This window comes from Erpetoichthys calabaricus, chromosome 9 (assembly GCF_900747795.2).
Source record: "Erpetoichthys calabaricus chromosome 9, fErpCal1.3, whole genome shotgun sequence".
NCBI classification, from domain to species: Eukaryota; Metazoa; Chordata; class Cladistia; order Polypteriformes; family Polypteridae; genus Erpetoichthys; species Erpetoichthys calabaricus.
In genome coordinates, this window is record NC_041402.2 from 69,657,005 (window position 1) to 69,683,343 (window position 26,339).

A 26,339-nucleotide genomic window follows, 5' to 3' on the forward strand; every position below is an offset into this window, starting at 1 on the left:
CAAATGTTTGTTTGCAGTGTTGGAATAACGTTCCTATCTCTCTACAACCTCCTGTGTTTCTGCGCAAATCTGTGACCCAAGCATGACAATATAAAAATAACCATATAAACATATGGTTTCTACTTCGCGGATTTTCTTATTTCGCGGGTGGCTCTGGAACGCAACCCCCGCGATGGAGGAGGGATTACTGTATAATAATAATAGTAAATATTGTTAATACAACACATTAAATAACAGTCATCTCTAGCTGTCTCAAAAAATAATAAAAAAACTATTATAAAAGAAAACATAAAAGTAAAAAATATAAACAAAAAAACAAACATAAAAAACAAATATAAACAAACAGCAATAAGACCCATGGATAAAAATGAGTCATTAAGGATTACCAAATGCACACTGAAAAAGTTGAGACCTTTAAGTTTCTTTTTAAAAACAGCCAATGATGCTGAAGACCAAACGGATTGTTCCATAATGGTGGACCAGCACAAGAAAAGCCCAGTCACCCGTAATGTGCAGCATTGTCTGTGTCACAACAGAAAAATTAGAAGACCTTGACCTAAGAAAGTCATTGGGTATACGTACAGTACATTGAGCAGATCCTGGAGATAAACAGGAGGAGCAACACATTAGTAGACAAGGAAGAGGAGGAGGATCTTGAACTGGATCCTCCCCTTTAAAGGCAATCAGTGAAGGGGTGACAAAATGGGGGTTTTATGAGTGCTGGCAGGGTTGATGTTACTGGTGGGCCAGGCCTCCCCATCTAGACAAATCTGCCCCCCAACAGATTGTTAATGCATGTGATTTATATGATAAAAAAAACTACAGTAAAACCTCAATTATCCATCAGGGTCAGGACCGAAGCCATGACGGATAAGAAAAAAGATGAATAACAGAACAGCTACTTTAAAAATGATATATTGTAGATTAGCAAATAGTCATATTTATTTACAAAACAAAATGTAATATTGTATTAAAAAAATTAAGTAATTCATATAATATTGTAATGACCAGCATAATAAGGAAATACAACTCAGAGGCTCTGCAAAGAAAGCTTTTCCAACCAATTCGTTTATCTCCCGCCACTCATGTTCCTTTTTTCTCTATACTGCAAACTCTCCAGACTCCCTACTCAAAACTCCCTTCCGCCACACCTTCTTTTTACTCCAAACTTTTCAAGTCACTCATCTCAAAAGGGGCATCTGTCCTTAACAGAACACTTCATTCAGTCCCATTACTTACAGAATTCATTCCACCCTTTCTGCTCCCCAATAGTGCATCACAAACTGCCTATACGTCACAATATATTAACAAAACATAACAGAATTTAAAAAGAAAATTACAATACATTAGAACATTAACATTAATACATAAAAATTACCGGTAGTGGTTTAAATTTTCATCACATTTTTCAATTTTGTCAGCATCACGCTTTATATCGCTCACTGTTGTCCTTCTACTCTGTAAATTAAAGCAATACGTGAAGCACTTTTGCCATTTTGTAAACATTTAATAATTTCATTTTTTTGTGAAAATCCAACACCACATGCTTATGTTTATCAGCCGTAACAATATATTAATTATTATAAACGAGATTAGGATTAACTATAATAAAAGAGAAAAGTTACAAAATGATATTAAAACTGAAGGTACATTACTGGCACTGTGATTTTGAAATGCAGTCTGACACGTGGTGCTGGGGAAGAACACTACATGCTAGCAGAAGGGAGAGTTGTTCCAATATGCAGAGCTCAAAGTGTACCGCGTGGCAGTAGTAGTACTGTAGGCGCTGACGGTTAACAGAGATTGACGTTAATTGAGTGACGGATAAGAGGTTTTACTGTACTTAATAAAATCAAAATGAATAAAAAATTTTATTTGTTGAAAATGTGATATGTTTCTTGGAAACCAATTGACTAGGATTTGGCATCATCTCAGTTTTCTGTCAGGTGCTCCCAATTCACGTTTGCCAGATACCTGAAAAATTGTCACTGCAGCAATACAAATTGTGAGTATTTCCATTGTTTACGGTCACTGTGGGGAAAAAAGTGTAGGAATTTAATTTAGTGCTAGGTAAATAACAAAAAGGAAGAACTGGTTTACCTGTATGTTAAAATGTGATTAGCTTTAAGTTTTGCCATTTGTGAAAGACATTTCCCTGCATCCAAACTGTAAAAGATTTTAAAACACAATTCACTCTTTTATTGCAAAACTAACTTTAATACCAAATCATCCTGTAATATATTGTAACGGTTCTGCCACAAGTGCAATCTCCTGATATTCAAAGTCACCCCCAGTACAAGATGTTGCACAGGTAAAACAGTTTGTGCTGGAGCTCTTAAAGAATGCCTGCCATTATATGCCACAAACCTTCATATGTCAAATTTAATCGCAGCCCACATGTTAATATTGATTTATGGTGATTTTTAAATTTTATTTTTGATTTTATTTCAAGATCTCCAGTTGCGCAGTACTTTGTGTTAATTTTCTGTATGCATGCCTTGTAGGTTTGATCAACACAAACGCTCCACAGTGTGAACCTGTATGAACTGTGCTGAGGTTCTGTTTGCTCTCATCTATGTTGCCTTTGTAGCATCCAGCATATTTGTTGTAAATCAATATTACTGTACATTTTATTTGTATTGTATTTACACAGCTGCAACTCCTGCCCCAACCTTGGAAAAATCTAGTGCCGCCTTGCTATATTTGTTGTAGTGCCAACTCTGAGTACCAGCATATGTTAATGTATTTCTTGGTACGCGTACAGCACTATCTTCCAACATACTGCAGTCTCTGGATGTTTTTTAAGGAAGGCCAGCAAAAAGAGAATTTCAGTAGTTAAGATAGGGTTAAATGAAAGGGTGAACCCGTTTTTCAGCACCTTGCATGGATCAACATAATCTAAATTATGTTTCTTAAGTTATAAAGAGAAGTTCTACAAACTGTGGAAATATGGCTTTCAAAATCTGTGCAGTCAATAATGACCCCAGATCTGCAACCATAGAGTAGATGGGAATCAAATGGGGATTAATGTTAACTTTGACAGCAGATTTTTTTTATCTGACACATAGTACCCAACAGAATAGGTTCCAGCTAACTGTAGTTACTGTAGATACCCATCCTCCAGACTTTACATGTGAATGTGATATAGCGGGTCCATGGCTCAGAATAAAAGGTCAGTTTTTAAATAAATAATAATAATTAAAGAGGGAACGGGGTAGTGTGGCCAGAGCGGTTCTCAGACATGACATGCTGCAGGCGTTTCCTCACGTATGTGTACAGGTTAGGAATCATCCGCATCCGTAATTGATGCCGAGGACACCTAATTGCCATATCTGAGCCATGTCCCCATGATAATGTCAATGTCAATTTATTTATATAGCACATTTAAAACAACATAGGAATGCTGTGGCCAAAGTGCTTTACAATAAAAGAAGAAAAAAAAGCCATACAATTAACATAAAAAACTTAAATAGAAATAAATCAACATAAATAAAATAAATAATAAATAGAAGTAAGATTACATAATCACAATGAGGAAACCAGCAGTATTACTGAAGGTCACGGAAGGCAAGTGAATAGAAATGAGTCTTTAATCTTGTTTTGAACAATTCAATTGAAGACGACTCCTTTATATGATGAGTTAAAGAGTTCCACAGATGAGGAGCAGCAGCTGCAAAAGCCCTGTCCCCTTTAGTTTTACACTTGGTACGAGGGACAACAAGAGACAACTGACCAGGTGATCTAAGCACTCTAGATAGCTGGTGTAAAGCACACAATTCAGATAAATAGACAGGAGGAAGCCCATGTAAAGATTTAAAAACTAGCAACAAGATTTTAAAATCAGTTAGAAAACTAACAGGCAGCTAGTGCAAAGAAGCTAATAGAAGCTAATACTGGACAAACAGAATCAGACTTTCTTGCCCCAACCAGAAAGCGAGCGGCAGCATTCTGGACCAACTGTAACCTGTGTATCAGGGATTTGTTAATCCCAGAATAGAGCGAGTTGCAGTAATCAAGACAAGAAAAGATAAAAGCATGAATAGCTTTCTCAAGATCCCTAGAAGATAAAAAAAGGCTTGATCTTACCTAAAAGACGAAGCTGAAAAAAGCAACTCTTAACTACAGAATTAATCTGTTTCTCAAAAGAGAGGTTACTGTCAAAAATAACACCAAGATTGCGGACTTGCAAAAGACAGAGAAAGAGCTGAGAAGTCCAAGACCAATTTGGGCTTTAGCTGATGGACCCACTATAAGCACCCCCGTTTTATTTTGATTCAGGTCAAGAAAATTATTAGCCATCTAGGATCTTAGTTCAAAAAGACAGTTGTGCAGTTGATTCATTACAGAGTTGCAGACGGGAATATAAACCTGTGTATCTTATCAGCATAGCAGTGAAAAGAAATGTTAAATTTCTTAAAAATAGCTCCAATAGGGTGAAGGTATACAGAGAATAAAATAGGACCCAAAATGGATCCCTGAGGAACACCACATTTAAGAGGAGCAGTAGACGAAAAAGAGGAATTTAAAGTCACTGAAAAGTGTCTACCATTTAGATATGACCTGAACCAGTTAAGAGTAGCCCCTTTAAGCCCATCAAGATGTTTAAGCTGCAATAGCAATATCTCATGGTCAACAGTGTCAAAGGCAGCGGACAGGTCAAGGACAAGGACTGCAGCGCCACCTGAGTCAGTAATAATAGAGATGTCATTGAATACTTTCAGGAGGGCCGTCTCAACACCATGATAACGCCTAAAGCCAGATTGGTAGATCTCAGATAAATTATTGGAGTTAAGGTGATCAACCAATTGATTATAAATAATTCTTTCTAATATTTTAGCCAGAAATGGCAATAGGGAAATCGGGCGAAAATTGGCTAAATCTCCAGGATCTAATTCTGGCTTTTTTAGACAGGGACGCACCTCAGCATGTTTAAAAAATGAGGGCACAACCCCCTCACTAATACAACCATTGATAATGGCTAGTAAAGATGGACCCAAAACAGCAAAGGCTTCCACTAAGAGGTGGTATGGTGGTACAATATCAAGAGGACTGAGAGTAGGTTTAAGGGTGTCAATAATCCATTTTTAACTGTGAAAGTGAGACAAGATCAAAAGATTCCAAGACAATGCCATGATTAACAGTAGGAAGTTCATAGCCAGTTGGAAAAATACCACAGCTGATTGTATCAATTTTACTGACAAAGAATGAAAGAAACTGCTCACATGAAAGAACAGTACTATTTAATCCCATCACAAAATGAGGGTGAATGGCTGCATTAACTGAATTAATAGGAGAAGCGTGAGTGCGGAGGGGGGAAGATGGAAAAAAAAGAGAGAGAGAGAGCAGTATTGGGGGGAGAAAGTGGACAAGCCAGTCAGCTGCGAAAGGGAAAGGTCAGCATGGTCAGGGGTCCCGGATAGAGCGAGTGATTGGCACTCATAGGACAGGATCCCTCCCACTGAGGTTTTAGAACAGTGAGTACGGTCGGGGAAGAGTCCGCCCTAGGGATCTGAGGGACGGTTTTGAGTGCGAGAAGGAAGATGGGAGGACAACTGACCCCGAGCGGTCAGGCAGACATTGAAGGAGGCAGCCAAGATGGGGATCGGTAGTATGAGGACCGCGGTGGCTGAAGTCTCTCCTGCTGAGCATACCTCGGGTGAGCTGAAGAGACTGGGAAGAGGCAGAGCTTGGCTGGTGTGACCCTAATATCGTCTGCAGAATATTAATCTTGTTTTAGCCTTGTTTTTAAAGGTCTGGATTTTTACCTGGTTTTTATTGATTATTTATTTAATAATGTTTTGAACAGTGCACTTGTTTTGAACATGGTTTTAGTTATGTTTTAAATAAAAGCACTTTGCACCTTTTTGCATCATCTCCTTGCTTCATTGCGTCTTCCATGTCCAGCTCATCCAGTTACGTTACCGACAGTGTTGGGTTCAAGAGCTCCTGGAAGCCAGATGGGAGCATAAAGCAGAACCCGCATCATCACAGTGAATTTATGATTATCTGACACACACCAGCTCACGCCGTCAGGAGCTGCATTAAGCAAAAGATTCAGATTCTGCTGGCTGGGTTAGGTCGCTTGTGTATAACAACAGTGGCAGGGCAAACTCAATGTTGGTTAAAGTATATTTTTGTGAATGTGCTTTGAGAAAGACTGTCATCAAAAAACAGATTTTTCAGCCCATCAGTAACTGGCACAGAAAAGCTCCCAAATAATGTGCATCAGCATAATATCTTAAAAAAGACATAATTTCCTAGTGAATAATATGCAACAGAACGGCTCAAAATGTTAAGATTTTTTTAGTCTTTTTTCCATTTTGAAATAATTAAAAATGTACAGTTGACTTCCTTTGTAGATAGTGCATACATGTGTGTCTCTGCTCCTTCTAACACAACTGTTCTTTCTATATATTTTGAGGAGGTTCTTGATAGGTTGCTAATAGCAAGGACTTCACCAAGCTGGTACACAGCATTGAAAGTCCTCTACTCACATCCTCCATAATGTATGTAGACCCACACAGGCAACAGGACAGTCAGTATGGAAAGGCAGGGTCACCTTGGGGTATGTCCTGGAGACTATAGGGCAGAAGCCCAAAAGTCCCAGGGATTTCTGACACCCTATTTTTAACAGGGGTGTATGTGTGGGTGTGTGGATAATGGATGGGCATGGAGTTCTGGTAGGAAGTAACAAAACAGCAATGTCAGTAATGGGTAGAGTGACCAGACATCTCATTTCTTCTGGGACAGTCCCATTTTTATGCTTTGCATTCCAGTGTAATAACTGGAATATAACAAAATATCCTGTTTTTAACAGGATAGTCATTTCAATAGACATGCGCAAAAATAAATTCACAAAAAAAACCCACCTTTGATTTAATATACGTCTAACAAAATCGCATAAGTCTCTTTAAGGGGGAATACCACTTTTCGATTTGATACATATCTAAATTATTTATTGACCTGATACTTGAATGCTTGATTTTTAAATTGCGTCCCATTTTGGGACTATGAAAATCTGGTCAGCCTAGTGATAGCAGTCTTTTTCCTAAGGGTCTGAGGATGTAGTGATAAAGGATTGACGGGTACAATGGTAAAGATATCTCTATACCAAGACTATGAAGGCAAAGGTCTGTGATACAGTTTGCATATTTGTAGCTGGAAATCCACAGAGGGAACAAATGAATCACGTATCTTAAAAAAAGGGCTTTATTCCTACCAGGAATCATCATCAGAGGAAAATGATTAGACTTACAGGAACCCAAGGCAATATATATAGCAAATAAGGAGGTGACAATAGGTATAGGTAGTGGGGGGTTGATGAGGTGGGGTTCGGGCACCACCAAATGACAGAGATCAGGAATTTTCAATCCACTAGACTGACTATATTTCCAGTTTATTGTAGATGGTTTTAAAATGTCAACTTTCTCCATCAATTTTAGGGAGATGGTGAGTTTTCTGATACTGTATGTAATGGTGAGCTGGCGTCTTATTGATTTTTGCTGCTCTAAAACAGCAGTTGAACATTGAAACCAGCAATATTCATGGAAATGGTATAAGATGAATGTATTATTATAGTGTTTTATTTTTATTTAGCAAAAGAATATTCTTTTATCCTATATTATCAGAACTGTCTTGTTCATTTATTTTAGCAAATATCCAGCAAACCTGTGGCAGATTTAAAGATCCTCACGTACATCACTTTATGTGGCTGCTTCATTTCAGCATTTTGCTGCTTACTTACTTTTTTCCTCATCTGTTGGCAAAGGTAAGTCCATTTTTTTGACTTTCACATCAGCAGACTAGTCAGAGAAGTATTCACTATTGGCCACATCTGACTGAATGGCATTCTAATTTCTGCTTGTACTATCTTGCCTTCTTTCCCCATACCTTCACTGCCTCAGTTGTGACCTCTTTTCTTCCCCAAAGTTATATGTAGCTTTCAATTTCATACGTCCCGTTCAAAGTACGAAGACCTAAGGTATAGAGTGACCTTTTACATTTCTTCAGGCATCAACTAAAGGGATCTCTCCAGATTCCAAGACTTACCAGACCACATCTGTAGCACTAGTTTTACTGCACCTTTATCATCCCATTCCCACTGAAAGGCCCACATAACCAAAACTGCCTCCTAGACTGCCAATGCCTCTGCAAATGAAATGAGACCTTGGTAGTAACTATCTCTTATGGCGTTCCAGCCGTCCAAACCTTGACTCAGGCAGATGCAGACGAAAGTTGTGCCAAACAGCACACATTTATTATAGTGGAGAAGGACTTTTCCCTCACTCCTCACAACAGCACAGTTCAATAACAGTCTAAGCACCAATGCACAGTTCTTCTTTTTTCCCTTTCTCTTCCGTGTTCCTCCTCCACCCCTCCTCTGGCTAGCTTTGTCCCCTTCCACCTGTCTCTGGCTCTCCAAGTGAAGTGAGCACCTCATTTTAAGCCGCACCTGGGAGTATTCCAGGTGGCTCCTTAGGAAGGTCTGGAATCAGTCCCAGGTGTGGTGGAATTTCCAAGTAGGGCTCTGTAGCTCCCCCTGGCAGCCCCCACAGAACCAACCCAACAGGGCTGTGCCAAACTACAACTCCCTTGGAGCACTGCGGGAATCCAAGGTGCCGCTGCAACCCAGGGGAACTGCCATCTAGAGAAGAGAAGGCAGGGTCTTGTGCACGTCTGCTCCCCGGCTTCTTCCAATATATTGGCCTCCTGACCAGGAAAAGGCCGCAGCCGTCCATCACACTCTGAATACATTTGCTTCTTCTAATTGCAATGACCATCATTGATCCTTCTAATGTCATGCCCGTTGCACCTCTTAGCAGTGGAAACCTGGGACATTGACTGCTCTTACAATTCCCAGTAGTGCCGGTATACATTCCTACTGTACACCTTCCATGCCATTCTGAAACTTTGTCTGCACTTCGCTACCAATTACACCATATGTATTAAGAGCAAGATGCCACTTCTGCTGTTGGGTAAGTGCAAAATGCCAGATGTTTTCAGATAACATTTGATGAACGCTATTGACATGTGTTTTTGACAATGGAGATTTTTTTAGCAATAATTTTGCAATATACATTAAAAAAGGTATCCAACAGGTTAGCTTTAAACAAAAAAGACATCCAGACAAGAATTTGGGTTTAAATTTTATGTAAAAATATGCTAAGAGAGTACAAGCTCCAGCAACTGAATTTTGTTTTGCAAAGGCAACGTTTTCTAATATTTCCTGTTTCTAAATGCTTTAGGGTCAGAAGTACAGAAAGATTCATCAACAAGAACTTGACCTGTGCTCTGTTTATGCTCAATACCAGTTTCATCATCAATGTCCTTGTCAACTCTGACAGTGGGCAACTATGTATATTTTTGGCTGCCCTTTTACACTATTGCCTGCTCTGCACTTTTACGTGGATGGGAATTGAAGGATTTCACCTTTACAAGAAATTGTGTGTTGTGTTCAGGAATGAAGGCCCATATTACGTGAGATATCTCTGGGCCTCTGGCTGGGGTATGTATTTTTAAAAAAGTACAGCAAGAAAAATGTGTAATTTGGATATTTGCTTCCTAGTTAAGTCCATACTTGCTCATATATGCTCAACTAAATTCAGTTAAGTTATAAGTTAATCATTTAATCTCACACATACACTGTGGGATTTTTAAAAAAAATTAAAGTGGTATTTTTATACATTAATTGTAATAGTAACTGAAAAGGCTCAGCCTAAAAATATTTCACTTCTCTAAAATGTAGTCATTTATTATCAAGTTTTTATTCTGTCATTTTGTTATGTTATAAAACAATTTTGAGATTTGCCAAACTTCATCCTGAATCCTGATACAAATTAATCAAAGTTTTGCTGGAAGTGTCCAGTGGCAAGGATGTCTGTTATTTGAACAAATCTATAATTAATCAAGAAGACTAATTAGAAACTGTTTCAGTTTAGGTGGCTGTTTATATCTGCAGTTGATTCGGTGCTAACAGAAATATGATTGCCATGGTCCCACATCATATCACAAATACACTAGTATGCATTTTACAAAAAGAAAATCACATCCTGCTAGGCGCCAGTTGAATTGAATTTATCAGGGCCAAATGATGCATTTGAAGTAGGGATTGAACCTACAAATCTCATATTTTTCAGTGAGTAAAATGCCATAAACTCTTAATTCCAACAATCTGAAAGCTCTGCTAATGTGCGTCATTGAATATCAAAAGAAGGGTGCAAAGTGTGCAGGATACTTCTACACAATCACTGTTGTCAGCTTTAAAATTCTGGTCCCTTTTCACATGGAGACTCCAAATTTGGACAAAAATTTGACTGTGCTTTTCATCAAAAGAGAGATCTCATCTCCACCAGTGTGACCAATGAGGAAATCAAGTCATTTCTATAAATGCAGTCAGTCAGTGTCAGTGACCATCATATGACCATAAGAAAAGGTTGTGACAGACCACTGCTGTGATGCTAATGAACCCCGTCAAATGTTAACCTAGGAAGCAGGTATTGTTTTCTCAATTCATTCACAAATCACATTTTTATTAATAGTCTATTATTATTATAAATAATAATAATACATGCAACAATATCATAAATATTCAGCACATTTAACACCCAGCATCTAAAGATCATGGAAAAGGCATATGGAAGAAAATGATGCTGTAAAACCCAATGTAAATAGTCTTTTAAGACTATAAAAAGTCAATTGTTAGACATGGCTTGTAAAAGAATTGAAACAAACAAATAATCGGCCTCATCTTCAAGTTTTTTGACATAGGTAGTGTAGCTAATCTAGAGCATCAAACTACCATACCATTTTCTAAGACAGCTTAAGTCTGAGCAGGGTCATAGGGGGCTGGAGTCTATCCCAGTAAGCATAGGCTGCAAAACAGAGACAATCCCTGGCCAAGGTGCCAGTCCATCACAGCGTAGGGTGAATGGTGAGCAATTTACTAAGGTACTTTTGAACCATTTAAGAAACTCTCCTAACCAAATAAATGGTAAACATTCTTGTGAGATGATGTTACGTAAAATACCTAATCAAAAACAATACAGAAGCGATAGAATAAAAAATGGATGTCTGTGTCAAACAGCTTTGCATGTTTAATTATAACAAATGAGTGATGTACTGTACTGTAGTCCATCGTTTTGGTGAATGTTGTGTAGTAACTTCCTTAATTTACCATATTTTAAGTATTCTTTACTAGCGACTTTGCTAGCTGTTCTTTGGTTTATAGTAGATTTACAGTTTTTAATTTGAAGCCACCTGATGTTCACCTGTAGCTATAGTTATGTATGATTTTCACTATCTTAGATAAACATGAAAAAGAAATATCAGAGAGAAATAATTAGTTAAGAAGTCTAATAGTAAACAGTCATTTCATTCAATTGCTGTAATTTTACAGTTCAAACTTTCTTAAGGGTAACAGCGTCTCCTGGCTTTCATTTCAAGGAAACTTAAAATTTTTGAACTAAAATAATTACATATATAAGAATATCTTGTGAGTATATCATCCATCTATCCATTATCCAAACCACTATTTCCTATCTACAGGGTCACGGGGGTCTGCTGGAGCCAATCCCAGCCAACACAGGGCGCAAGGCAGGAAACAAACCCAGGACAGGGCGCCAGTCCACCGCAGGGCACACATACACACCAAGCACACACACTACGGACAATTTAGAATCGCCAATCCACCTCACCTGCATGTCTTTGGACTGTGGGAGGAAACCGGAGCACCCGGAGGAAACCCGGGGAGAACATGCAAACTCCGCGCTACCCACGGCGCCACCGTGCCGCCCGAGTATATCATGATTTGTGAATTTAAAAATAGCTTCCAGACACTTCTCTATTATGTTTTTTGGTCTATTCCCTTCTAACATAACATAACATTCCCAAACCTGGTTAATCCAGGTACACTCACCACACATCCAAATTGAGCCTGTTTGGAATTTCAGATTTTCTAACACACACAGAGCCACAGAGAGAATCTGGTGGAAAACTGGAGTACTTGGAGGGAGGAAAACCCAACACAGACAGTGGAAGAATTTGGAGTTCAAACCCAGGACACCGGATCAGGGAGTCATTAGTGCCAGCCACTGTGCCATTTGCATTCTGTTTTAGCGCATATTTATGTTATGCCTTTTCACTGCATAAATACTAGTCTCTTATTCCTATTTAACCAATTATAATTACAGACATTGTTGTAAATTACAATTCATCCCACTATGCCACACTTCATAATGGTGTCAGGTGCAATTTTGCCCTAACTAAAACATCTGCTTTCTAGTGCTGCTTATAAAATGTGACATAGCTGCAGAATCTCAGATTAAGTACAGTAGCTACAATATACTGAACACCAATCTTTTCCCAGATAACCAAGCCACCTTGCAGATCTTTATCAAATTTTGTGGAAGAAAAAAAACTGAAGTAGGTCTCGACATTGAGGAAATACAGAACAACAGGCACAGTTGAGTAAGGAGTGTAATTAAAGACATCTATCCACCCCGGTTAAGTGTGTCCATAAAATGAAAACTAACACTGCAGTATTCCAAAAAGCATGAAACTTTCTCGTTTTACTTGTTCAACAAGGCTATGTAACAGCTCCATTGCCTGATCCTGACACAGAGAGTAATCCAGTATCGATTTTGATTAGGACGACTACAAAGACAAAAGTATTCTCAAACATGTGCATTCCACTCCATTTATTTCTGTAAATGTGATTAAACTGTACTGTACAACTCTGTACCTTTTTTGTTTTTTAGTGCTTCCATTGATTGCAGTGGTCATAAGTGTGTCCACAAATGTTTATGGCTGGTATGAGATCCCAACTGAACAGAATACAAAAGTAACAATGTAAGTATACTAATGTTATTAATTAAAGATAGAAGTTGGAGAATACATTCTCTTGAAGAAACATAGAATATGTTAAACATAGCATGCAGTCAACATATTGTGCACAGAGAAATCTTGTCACTATATGATCCTCAAACAAATCACAAAATAGAGCTAGAAACACTGGACAAAAATAAGAAATTCTAAATGAATCAAAATGCTTAAAGCATCACTTTTTTTTTCACAAATTTGAGTATACTTTACATTTCCTCCATAGCTCCCATTTCAGCTATGCATGACTATCTAGTAAGCTGTAAATGAGTAGTTAAATGCAACGGATCAGTGCTGTTCTTCTGCTGCCGTCTACAATCATAGATTTGCACTTGTTCAGAACTGCCTGTGTGTGCCTAAGAAAGCAAAGCCCACTCTGTTTATCTGCTGTTTACTTCTGCATGTACTTCCCAACTTTGATTTTACATAAGAGCCGAGATGGAAACGTTTGCTCAGGGAACAGAGCAGAATAAGCTACTAATTTAGAATGTGAAGTTTAATTTTAAAACTCTGTACAACAGTTCTGTGTATTTACTTGTACTCTGTTCAGTTATTATTAAAGTACCTTGCCTTTGAAGCAAAGCCTCCATGTTTAGTAAATATGACAGAGAAGCAACAAGACTCAGAGAAATTTAAATTATTCCTTTATGTAAAAGGAGTCATTATACACAGAAGACATTGAAATTGTTCAGTTACTGTGATAAATTTGCAAGCAATCATTTAGTTTAATTTTGTTTTTGAGGTTTCATGAACAGTCTTGCAACTGTAGTTTAATGTGAATCTGAGGATCAACACATCAGTCTTACATATGCAGTAAGAACTGTGAGTACAGGGCTGTGTTCTGATCAGCAACACTGACAATAGTAATTGAATGGTGAAAAATTGAAGTAGAAAAGAAACAAGGACTAACAAAGGGCAGGCAGAGGTTTAATACCAAAAAGACAATAGATCAAGTAGCAAAAGGAATATGTCATTCAAAAATCAAATTTAAAAGAAACATGTAAATACGGTATTTGCTAATCCTGATTCAGCATTTGAACCACTACAAAGTATTTTTATACAATATACATAATCTTGGAAATGTACAACACTGGCATTTATCCATAGCTATAATGACGTCACACACTCCTGGTTGTTCTGCTTAGCAGTCACAGAAAGCCAAAGTCAACAAATGCCCCAAAATAGCAGCACCCATAAGAAAAACAAAATGACACTCTGGCAGAACATAATTTCTTTCTAATGATGTTAAAAACACACTAAAACAAAAACCTAACCATTAGCCTCTTTCGTCCCCTAAAGCCCCAAAAAGTTGTCTTGAGTATTTTTGAATAGCAAGGAATAGCTGCAAAAATGAAAAACAAAACTCATGATAGGCTACATTTTTAAACTTGTAAGGCAGTAGCACTATCCACTTTACCAGAATAACTAATATGGATAATGTAAATTTCCTTATTCTGTTTGTCTGTTAATGACAAATTTGTCCTAAGATTTTCCAGGTAAGAAAAATAAGTTCCAGATAGGCTTTGATTAGCACATGTATGTAAACATTTACATAGTTACCCAGTAAGTCTATAGTGCAAAACAATTACTTTTTACTGTTAATGTAAAACTTTCATGTACCTTACTGTCCTTGTTCTGTATAATTGGAAATTTACATTTTACTATTCTGAGAAATCAACAAATAGGTTAGTAGTCCACAACTACTATACCACAACTTCTATTACTATTGAGGTGCATCTCAATAAATTAGAATATCATCGAAAAGATCATTTATTTCAATAATTCAGTTCTGAAAGTGAAACTCATATATTATATAGATTCATTACACACAGAGTGATATATTTCAAGTGTTTATCTCTTTTCATTTTTCTGATTATGGCTTATAGCTAATGAAAACTCAAAATTCAGTATCTCAGAAAATTAGAATATTACATAAGAACAATAAAATAAATGATTTTTAATACAGAAATGTTGGCCTACTGAAAAGTATGTCCACATACGCACTCAATACTTGGTTGGGGCTCCTTTTGCATGAATTACTGCATCAATGCGCCGTGGCATGAAGTTGATCAGCCTGTGGCACTGCTGAGGTGTTATAGAAGCCATTTATTATGCTTTGAGAGGGCCTTCAACTCGTCTGCATTGTTGGGTTTGGTGTCTCTCATCTTCCTCTTGACAATACCCCATAGATTCTCTATGGGGTTTAGGTCAGGTGAGTTTACTGGCCAATCAAGTGATACCATGGTCATTAAACAAGGTACAGTAATCCCTCCTCCATCGCGGGGGTTGCGTTCCAGAGCCACCCGCGAAATAAGAAAATCCGCGAAGTAGAAACCATATGTTTATATGGTTATTTTTATATTGTCATCTTGGGTCACAGATTTGCGCAGAAACACAGGAGGTTGTAGAGAGACAGGAGCTTTATTCAAACACTGCAAACAAACATTTGTCTCTTTTTCAAAAGTTTAAACTGTGCTCCATGACAAGACAGAGATGACAGTTCCATCTCACAATTAAAAGAATGCAAACATATCTTCCTCTTCAAAGGAGTGCAGAGTCTGTCAGAGAGATAGAGGAAAGCAAACAAGCAAACAAATCAATAGGTCTGTTTGGCTTTTAAGTATGCGAAGCACCGCGGCACAAAGCTGTTGAAGGCGGCAGCTCACACCCCCTCCGTCAGGAGCAGGGAGAGAGAGAGAGAGAGACAAACAAAAATCAATACGTGCCCTTTGAGCTTTTAAGTATGCGAAGCACCGTGCAGCATGTGTTTCAGGAAGCAGCTGCACAAAAGATAGCAACGTGAAGATAATCTTTCAGCATTTTTAGACGAGCGTCCGTATCGTCTAGGTGTGCGAACAGCCCCCCTGCTCAATCCCTCTATGTCAGGATCAGAGAAAGTCAGCGCAAAAGATAGGGAAAAGTAAGCTGGGTAGCTTCTCAGCCATCTGCCAATAGCGTCCCTTGTATGAAATCAACTGGGCAAACCAACTGAGGAAGCATGTACCAGAAATTAAAAGACCCATTGTCCGCAGAAACCCGCGAAGCAGCGAAAAATCTACGATATATATTTAAATATGCTTACATATAAAATCCGCGATGGAGTGAAGCCATGAAAGGCGAAGCACGATATAGCGAGGGATTACTGTATTGGTATTTTTGGCAGTGTGGGCAGGTGCCAAGTCCTGCTGGAAAATGAAATCAGCATTTCCATAAAGCTTGTCAGCTGAGGGACACATGAAGTGCTCTAAAAGTTCCTATTAGACGGCTACACTGACTCTGACAGGAGGTTGTAGAGAGACAGGAACGTTATTCAAACACTGCAAACAAACATTTGTCTCTATTTCAAAAGTTTAAACTGTGCTCCATGACAAGACAGAGATGACAGTTCTGTCTCACAATTAAAAGAATGCAAACATATCTTCCTCTTCAAAGAAAAACAGAGAGGAAAGCAAACAAATCAATAGGGGTGTTTGGCTTTTAAGTATGCGAAGCACCACCGGTACAAAGCTGTTGAAGGCGGCAGCTCACACCCCCTCCGTCAGGAGCAGGGAGAGAGAGAGAGAGAGAGAGAGACAAACAAAAATCAATACGTGCCCTTCGTGCTTTTAAGTATGCGAAGCACCGTGCAGCATGTCGCTTCACGAAGCAGCTGCACACAGAAGGTAGCAACGTGAAGATAATCTTTCAGCATTTTTAGACGAGCGTCCGTATCGTCTAGGTGTGCGAACAGCCCCCCTGCTCACACCCCCTACGTCAGGATCAGTCAAAGTCAGCGCAAGAGAGAGAGAGAGAAAGTAAGCTGGGTAGCTTCTCAGCCATCTGCCAATAGCGTCCCTTGTATGAAATCAACTGGGCAAACCAACTGAGGAAGCATGTACCAGAAATTAAAAGACCCATTGTCCTCAGAAATCCGCGAACCAGCAAAAAATCCGCGATATATATTTAAATATTCTTACATATAAAATCTGCGATAGAGTGAAGCCGCGAAAGGCGAAGCGCGATATAGCGAGGGATCACTGTACAAACAAGCCAGTTTCCCTTTCGGTTTGTACATGTTCAGTCTCTCCCTGTGCATTTCCTGTGCAGCGAGCAAGAGAGAGAGCGAGAGAGCGCGACACACACACACACATGCACACACACAGAGGCAGTGCGAGAGACAGAGGCACACACACAGGTAGCGCGAGACAGAGAGAGCTGGACACATAAGGTAGGAAGGCAGTTAAAAAATTCATTGGGCTTGATTTTGTTTTCACTTCTGTTTACAGCGATCGGTTCTTAGTATGCATTGTTGCAATGTTACTTTTCTTGGTGGTTTATTAAATTATGGATTTTTTCAAATGTTCATTTTTTTCCCTGTGCTTAAACTCATTAAAAAAAAGTGTTTTTAGCCAGCGGTTGGTAGCGCTATAGCGCAAACTATTGCAGTGTTAGTTTTCTCTGTTATTCAATGTTTTTACATTTAGTTTACTATTACACTGTGCATTCTATGGTTTAATTAACTATATTTGTGCTTAAAAACTTACAAAAAATATATATTTACATACAGTTCGTATGGTCTGGAACGGATTAATTGTATTTACATACAATCCTATGGGGGAAATTGCTTCGGTTCACGACCAAATCGGTTTACGACCAGAGTTTTGGAATGAATTATGGTCGTGAACCGAGGTTCCACTGTACTGGGCAGAATTACTAATTACTACTATTACTAATTTTAACTTCCATTATGAAAGTGCAGCACTTAATTTATTCATGTTAAATGTGATATATGAAGTCAATTTTGAAACCTTCTTTTGTGATTCAGTTTCAGCTCTAATAAGTATGTTTTCCACAACTGATATTTATTTGTTTTATACTTAAACTGATTTTTGTGTTTGTGCTTAATGGATATACAGGTGCTGGATGAAAATTCAGTTGGCCCATTACATTACAAACGTGGGGTATTTCAGCTTGATTTTCACTCTAAACCTAATTATGCTGAGTACCACAATTTATCACCTGGGAACCGGAAGTCCATTTAGAAAAGCAGCAAAGATTTGGTCAGTTTTGGGACTTACTGTATTGTTGGGAACTTCATGGGGCATTGCCTTCTTCAGTTTTGGAGGACTGACAAAAATTGCGCAGTATGTCTTCACTATCTTGAATTCTCTACAAGGTAAGCAGGGTGATATTACAGTTGGGTCTGTAGTACTGCAATAAGAATTGGAATTTTTGCTACAGGGTTAACTTCTAAATAGTCGGGCATTGAACATGTAAAATGCAGTACACGTGTACCACATAGGATAAGGCTGACAATAGAGTCACGGCACATTGTTGGAGTGTACTGAGCAAGAACATGATAGGATTAATGGTGTTATAAATTACTATCACATAGTTTTTACATATTACTAAAGGAAGGACCTTTAGAAGCGGGCCTGTGTGCCTGGGCTTTCACAGTAAATTAAAAAAAAATAATTTTGGATATAATACCCCTTAGAGTCTTAAGAAGAGGTATAGTTCTGTAATATATGAAGATATGAGATTATTTAATTAACAAATTCAATAATGAATGACACTTTTTTGAGGCTCCCACTTTGCCTTCCTTCCTCTGTGGAAGAAGCTGTTAGACTTTTTTGTTTCAGAGTTCAGAATAAAATGCAAGCTAGTTATAATTCCTAGGTTAAAAAATTGTGCAGTTAGTATCGGATAAGACAGAAATTCACCAAACAAAGGTCTTCATATGCTTTTTAAACACATTGAGTGAGTCAGGATTTCAAATGGAGGCAGGCAGCCCATTCCACCAGTCAGGAGCTATGCATGAAAAAAGAGTCTGGACTGAGAGTTGATATCACACGATGGCACAGACCTGAGTGGTCAAGAAGGAGCATAGGAGCCTCAGAAGTGCCTCCATATATATTGGTGCAGATCAATTGACTACTCTATAGGTGAGCATCAAGGACTTAATACCTGCTGCTACAGGAAGCCAGTGTAGTGATCTAAAAATGACATGACGCTGCTGTGGCTGATTGAACACCAGATATGCCGCTGCACTTTGAATCATCTGCAGCGGCTTGGTGACGTGCTATAAAGGTTGATCGTCACAAATTAAGAGTTATAAACCTAGCATATCAAAAAAAATAATAAGCAATATGACAGCTATCCACATAGCATATTTGACAGATATTCACAGAACAGCATTTGCTACCCTGCTCTGACAGTCTGACTACATGCACTTCATTGATTAGAATATTGGTTAAAGTTTATTTATTTTACTTTACAAGAAGCAATTTCCTCAAAGGTTTGTCTGCCCTTTGACCGCCCACTCCCAACAAACCTGCGTCCGTTCACAACTTACTCCTGCACAGCAAAAACTTCTTGTTAGGAATTTGAATAATATGCATTTATCATTAAACACTGGGATTATAGAAGAAGGATAATTGCTTATACAGTATATACTACCATTGAAATGTTTGGTTGTAAAAGTATAGCCAAGACATTACTAATGTGGCAAGTGGTTGATTTATAATTTATTATTTACATATAACAGTGGCCATTTGCATTGGGTGTGACAAGAATGGATAGGATTAGAAATGAGTACATTAGAGGGTTGGCTCACGTTGGACGGTTGGGAGACAAAGTCAGAGAGGCAAGATTGCGTTGGTTTGGACATGTGCAGAGGAGAGATGCTGGGTATATTGGGAGAAGGATTCTAAGGATAGAGTTGCCAGGTAAGAGGAAGGCCTAAGCAAAGGTTTATGGATGTGGTAAGAGAGGACATGCAGGTGATGAGTGTAACAGAACAAATACAGAGAACAGAAAGATATGGAAGAAGATGATCCGCTGTGGTGACCCCTAACGGGAGCAGCCAAAAGAAGAAGCAAAGCCCCATTTTCAGCCACCATTAGTCCAGTGACCTAAGGTTATTAGAGAAACCTTTGTAATTGTGTTAGTTAAGTTGAATCCTGTTATTCTGTTCAGTGAAGTAAGTCAATTGTCTTTTCTATGGTTGCAAGGTAGTGGCATTTCTAGCGCTCAAGTCTGGATGACAAATGGCTAAAACTAAATAGCTTTTTGCATGTATGTGCACTTACCACATGAGTCTTTGTACGTTGGCTAATAGAATAATGACACTTATACAAGAAGGCTCAACGAGGTAAGAGTGATGCACACTGAATTGTAGGCACTCAGTATCACGTTACCTGTTTAATTAATAAATAAATGCCTTAAGGTATACCCAACAAATAATAAGAAGTAGGATGTAAAAGAGGCAATGGTCACTCACCACCATGAATCCTTCATGGGATCTTAGTAAACAAACAAGCATTTTAAACTAGGGGTTCACTTCTCTTTTTATTTCCCGATTCTTTAACAGGCTTCTTCCTTTTCTTACGCTATTGCTTTGTGGTAAAGACGACAAGGACATCCAGATATGGGACTTCTACATCTTCAACAACAGAGGGAAAGCCTTTAAGCTCATAATCATTTGAAGACAGCAAGGTGTACGTCTGCTGTAGCATTGCACTTTCTTCTTGGAATTGGAAACAGATACATAAATCACTTGTTTTATTGTGTTAAACTGAACTTACTATAAAAAGTAAATTTCATATTTCAGCCAGTAGATGGAGATGCTCAAGTACTTTTGACAAATCTCGGAGCTGCTGGTTTTGTTTGACATGTTCCCATTCCATCTGTAAAATGAAAAGGTAATAATCTTTTATATTTATTGTAATTCATCAGCTGTTTTGTAAACTACATGTGTATTTAAAACGTGCAATTATTTTCTTTTCCTGTACTTCTGGCTGTTGAGTAAATTGCATTTTTATGTTTTTTTGTACATTTGTGTTTTGTAAAGCTGGATTAAATGTGTGTAATTAATAAAGATTTAAAGTTTTATAATAAAAAGCTCTGTATATGAACTGTCTTTCTTTTAATACGATAAAAACCTTGGGAAAGCAATGTTACAAAATGACATCAGGCTTTAAGTGTACAACAATTTTAAAACCCTTAAAGTTCAGGTTTATTTTCAGTTTTTCTATACTAAGGTGATGGTAGGACTCATCCATCACAAGAAATGGACTGAGAACTATGCATAAATGTTGTACGCGATTGACAAAAAAATTAATTCATTTCATTTCACACTTTTATGTTCCAAATAACTAGATTTAGTTTACCAGAGTTGTGACAGTCAGTCACAAACATTGTCTTTAAAAGAAAGGAATGAACACACCAATCAAACATAATCTTCTAAATAATGAGGACTATGTAACTGTGAACACTGTGACATAATGTAATACCCTGGTGCCTATTGAAAGAAAAGTTTATATCACGGGTGGGCAACGTCAATCCTGGAGGGCCGCAGTGGCTGCAGTTTTTTTGTTCCCAATTGCTTAATTAGAAACCAATCCTTGCCAGTCTCAGACCTTATTTAATTTTATGGCTTGTATGAAAAGATCAGACTCGACACACTTAAAAAGGTTTAGGGCAGCCACCCATGTATTATCCCTGGCTGCAATGGTTTTTAAAATGAGACAGAAGTGTCTTTAAAAGAGTCCAAAAGTGAACTGAACTGAGTTTGTAAAGATGGTGATTTTAAATGTAAAGACCAGAAGTGACCTTCTTCTGACATCACAACCAGAAGTGACGTCTTCAGGGATGAGTCAGAGAGGTTTTCCGATGGCTGGTGTGCAGAGACAACAGAAGAAGGTTTAGTGCACCCCGCACTCCCTGGCCTGGCGTGGAATTACCCTCACTTGGTCCATACAACGTCCTCCTACTCGCACGTGCGTGACACTTGTTAGTCTGCAATGTTAGGTTCTTATATCATAGATTTTACTTCTTTCCAAGGCTATCATCCAAATGATTTGAAGCCTAAAACTGAAAAATTTCAGTCTGTCACTTTTTTCTCTTAAGTGTTTTATTAAACCAAATAGTGTATGATGGATCTACACAGGTGTAAATGGAAACAAGTTAGATGGAGAACTGATGGCTCCTTTGTCATTTGCAGCTTATTGCTAATAAGGAGCCATTAAAAACAGAGAATGCAGTGGATTAAGATTGAAATAACCAAATAAGGGGTGGGAGGGGGGCCTTAACAAGCGAGACCACTAAAATGAAGCAGAAAAATGTCACTTGAGCAATAAGTGCTTCATCAGCAATGACTGACTTCACATTAAGAAACTGGGTTGGAACAAAAACCTGCAGCCACTGCGGCCCTCCAGGACCAATGCTGCCCACCCTTTGTTTATATGAATATTTTTAACATTTTTGTTTTGAAAACAGCTGCTGCAATGAAACAAATTTACATCTTAAGAATCGTTAACTCTTCTCTGGTCCATGATGGAAGGCCAAGGGCTCATTTGATAACTTGATTGTGAAAAAACTGAATAGCTGCCTTTTATTAGGTGTGTTTGCATAAAATGCACAAAGCACCTATTGCGTTCGCTATGTCTGTCTATCTGGCAGCACAAAACAACTCAGTGGAGCGATTTTGATGAAATATGGCACACTTATTCTTCAAGAAAATTTGTCAAGGCAGTTTAATTTTCAATGAGATATCTCAAACAGATTGCGTTCTATAATGTTTTATCATTTCAAAATCTCCCTGTGAAAAACACTGCCAAATCCACAACCTTGTGCACCTTAAAAGAGAGAAACATTCTGTGTGACTTTAACTACGTATTACTTTACTGTTTCAATTTTACCTTGACAGTAGTTACACTAACTTGCATATTTTCCTCTTTTTCACTTCCGATAGCCATTATAGATGCCCAGTAAAAGCTAATGAAACACCAACAGACTGCATGAGCGGTTGGGAAGTTACAAGTGGCAAGTCTGTACCTGCAAGTCGAGCCAGGCATGCGTGGAAACCTCCCCATCTGCTGTTTCTGTTTCTGCTTCATAAAGTCTTCATAGTTCCTACTTGCTTGAGAACAAACAGAAGAGAAGCAGTGCATCTGTGTTTCACCTCTCCTGATGCTTTAATTCATTACATGTAAATTAAATGACGTTCCTTACCATAAAAGTATAAAATGCAAGCAAGGAAAATAAAACAGATATGAATTAAGTACCTTGTGGCGTGTACGCCATTAAGCATAAAATAAATAAATACTTACTCTGTATTAACCGTCAGACAATTTCATGGTTCCATTACCCACAGATTATAACAATTCACTTTTTCACTGAAATATTTCACTGTAATTTGCTAAGGTGACCAGACGTCCCAGTGATAGTACCGATTTCAAGCTTTGTGTCCTGATAAATAACTTAAGAATACATAACAGGCTATCCAAATAACAAAGTTCATTTGTGAAAGTGTTTTGATTTTTTTTCTCTTGCCCTGATCCCTCTCTGATAATGATGAGATCAAGCAAGCATTATGCGGATGGGCTTAATGAGAGGCCATACATGCTACACAAATGTCCAAGTCTGGGATTTTGAAAACCTGGTCGCCCTATAATTTATCTTTAGAGTGCCACATTCGCGGAGGTATCCATTATGGTCACTTGCTCTAATAATGTTCACTGTTCACTTTGGTTATTCCCTAACATTTGCCATAACTGAACAGCTTTACAAGTCTCATTTCATGGAAATTACAATGGCCTGACATGCTCAAGCAGACAGAGAATTAATTACAACTCTTTTTGTATTGTGTGTGTGTGTTTATGTACGTGTGTTAGTGGGGGTGGCTCCTCTGATGGACCAGAGTCCCATCCAGGTCTGTTTTCGGCCTTTTACCCAGTCCTGGTGAGATAACCGTTGACTCCCACCATTACACAAAGAGAGTCCCTCAGTTCTCCAAAACGCTCACTGGGGTTGTGGATTTACTGTCGAAGATTGGCTAGATATAAGGGCAAACACAAGATCTTTATAAAATGAAAGATTATCTTCTTAAAGCTCCGTGGAGCACTTAAGGCAAAAGGAGTTGCCTGAAAAGACAAAGGCAGCCCAAGAAGAACAAAGTCCAAAATAAAAACAGAGCATGTAGTCAAAAATCACAAAATCACAGCAGAAACAAACACAAGTAAACTCATCAACTTCGCATGACATTTGAATGAATGGAAGAAATACGGGTTGCCTAGTTTGAATTTCAGTGGCAAATAATAAACAAAATAAGCACTCACGGGCACAAAATAGAACACAACTAACCTTTCCAGCATTATCTAAAGTAGCTGTTATGTGTGGGTCAAAGTGTCAGAGTTCCATCCTCGAAGTTGTGCAGGTCCAAATGAGATGCCAACATTCGGGGGTGTTGATAGGTCTCATGCCCGAAGGGGTGAAGTTAGTTGCTCCCAATGGAAATCTTCTTGCTGCTACGGAAGAGAAAAAAGGCAGAACTGTTAGCAGTAGTGCCCCTTCTTGACCCAGTAGGGTACTGCATACCTTGGATGAGTCGTGAAGTTGTCCCTCTTGACATGCATGTGTAACATTACGCTGTCTAGATATTCCGTATATATAAAGTTTGACCTAGAGGTGGCACTGCAACACCTCAAACCCTCACAATGACACAAGTCCCAGTATAAATAAAAAGATTTACTAACAGCAATACCTTACAAAAAGGTTTCATATATGTTGAGCAGCCACATATTATCTCTTCTCTTCTCCTCTTCTCTCTCTTTTATTCCTCCACTCCTCCTAGGTGGGTGTTGTTGTGACACTGACTTACTTGGACAAGGCAGTGCGCTTCTTTTTATTGAAGACCTGGGAGTACCTCCAGTGCAAGGGGAATGAATGCCCGCTGAAATAACTTCCAGGTCATACGGTAAAAGTAAAGTAGGTAGTGTAACTCCCTGCAGCACACCCTCATAGCCCCACTGGACTACAGTTCCCAGTATACCCTGCAGGTGCCTGAATGGCTGCCATCTAGTGGGTTGGTGGAACAATACCGCCTTGTTTTGGAGCACAACCGATCTCTCCATTGCATTGGCCTCCTGGACGGGTAAAGTGGTTGAGCTAATCCTGGCATGCTGCCCTCTACAATATATTTTATGAAATAAACTGTTATATCCTTCCATAGTGCTACAGTGGTAATTTTAAGATGAAGAAGAAAAAATAACACTAAAGAAAGGATACATGTAGCCTCTTTAATTATTTACTGGAGTGTAAAACAAAATTAAGTCAAAGGAAGCTCCTGGCAAAGCATGCTACAGTGGTGGGGTTCCTGGCAGCTGGCTCTGTTCACTTTGAGAGTGCGGGGGGCCACAGTCCTAGTCACAGGCAGGAGCAATGTCTTCCATCCATCTCTAGGTGAGCTTAAATTTTCAGTGCAGTTGCCGGAGTTTTTATACTTTTCACAGTCTTTGGTTCCAAAATAAAAGCATGCACTTTCCTAACATGTGATTCAATCTTTGCTAACGCAGTTCAGTTTTAAATAAGCACACAGTAGCTGCTCACCTTAAATCGGCCAAACAAGCAGCACACCAGCTCTCCTTTAACAGCCTTCCTGACTGCTCCATTTGTCTCTCCATGGCCTCAGTTACCAGTCTTTAGGTTACTGAACTGTCAGGAACTGTGGGAAACCCTTATCTTAATAGGGCTGAGGGCAGTTCCTGGTGGTGATGGGCAGATGGTCCCACCCTTTGGGGGACAGCCCACAAAACACTGGCATAGAACACAAAACAAATACTTAAAAAAAAAAGTAATGTTAACCAAATAAATGATACAAAAATGAACAAAAAGGACCTAAAACAACGGATCAGACCCCAGCAAGAGGAGAAACCATGGCTGTATTAACACCCGCAACCCTAAAATGGACTGGGAATGTTCTAGAACAGGGGTCTCCAACATGTTACTCGCGAGCTACCGGTAGCTCGCCACCCCTTTCCAAGTAGCTCACCAAAGGGTTAATGAATCGTACATAAATTTGAAAACTTGATTAGTCAAATTAGGGGTGGGCGATCTTTCCAAAAAATCATATCATGATCCACAATCTGAATTGCAATCTATTTTTTCAATGTGGCATACACTTAAGAGAATATGCGGACTCAAACTCATCAAGACCCAAGTAACAATTTATTTTAAATATCAAAAAAAGTTGAATTCAATTGTTCTCTAGTTCGCTAGCTAAGTGAATGTTAGGTAACCCCCGAGGCAGGCGCCTGAGTGCTACAGTGCCCACACAGCCCTCAAACACACCTGAATGATATGCCAGGCGTGCATTTTGATGTCTGTGGTAACCAAAAAAAATGTTATTCTTAAATTTTTTATTTTTTTTTTTTAATCGGGACAAAGCTACTAGCTTGTGGAAAAAGTTGTTCTTTTAAAATCAGCTTTGTAGATTTGTTAGATTTCCTTCTTTAGCAACTGAATATGCAACCATTACAAAAATTCCCTTCCAAAAAGGGGGAAGTGAGATCATCTGTGTTAACTGACTTCTTCTGAAGTGTTTCACATCGTGCTCTTCTCGTCTGAAAGGGATTATTTCATCAGGCTGGAGGGCTACTTCATCTTTATATCAAGGTGATCCCTTTAGCTGTGATCCATAAGAA

General features: G+C 38.6%; 1 protein-coding gene across 2 annotated transcripts in view; it reads left to right on the top strand.

The window, feature by feature from the left end:
• Nucleotides 1–20,757, top strand: part of LOC114657795 (adhesion G-protein coupled receptor G5-like) — a 114,381-nt gene extending 93,624 nt beyond the window's left edge. For both annotated transcript variants that reach the window (XM_028809697.2, XM_028809698.2), the window contains exons 11-15: nt 7,653–7,768; nt 9,246–9,505; nt 12,756–12,846; nt 17,772–18,031; nt 20,228–20,757. In XM_028809697.2, the coding sequence (XP_028665530.1) occupies nt 7,653–7,768; nt 9,246–9,505; nt 12,756–12,846; nt 17,772–18,031; nt 20,228–20,334 (834 nt within the window). In that variant the 3' untranslated portion in view covers nt 20,335–20,757. The remainder of the gene's footprint in view (nt 1–7,652; nt 7,769–9,245; nt 9,506–12,755; nt 12,847–17,771; nt 18,032–20,227) is intronic.
• Nucleotides 20,758–26,339: the final 5,582 nt, after the last annotated feature.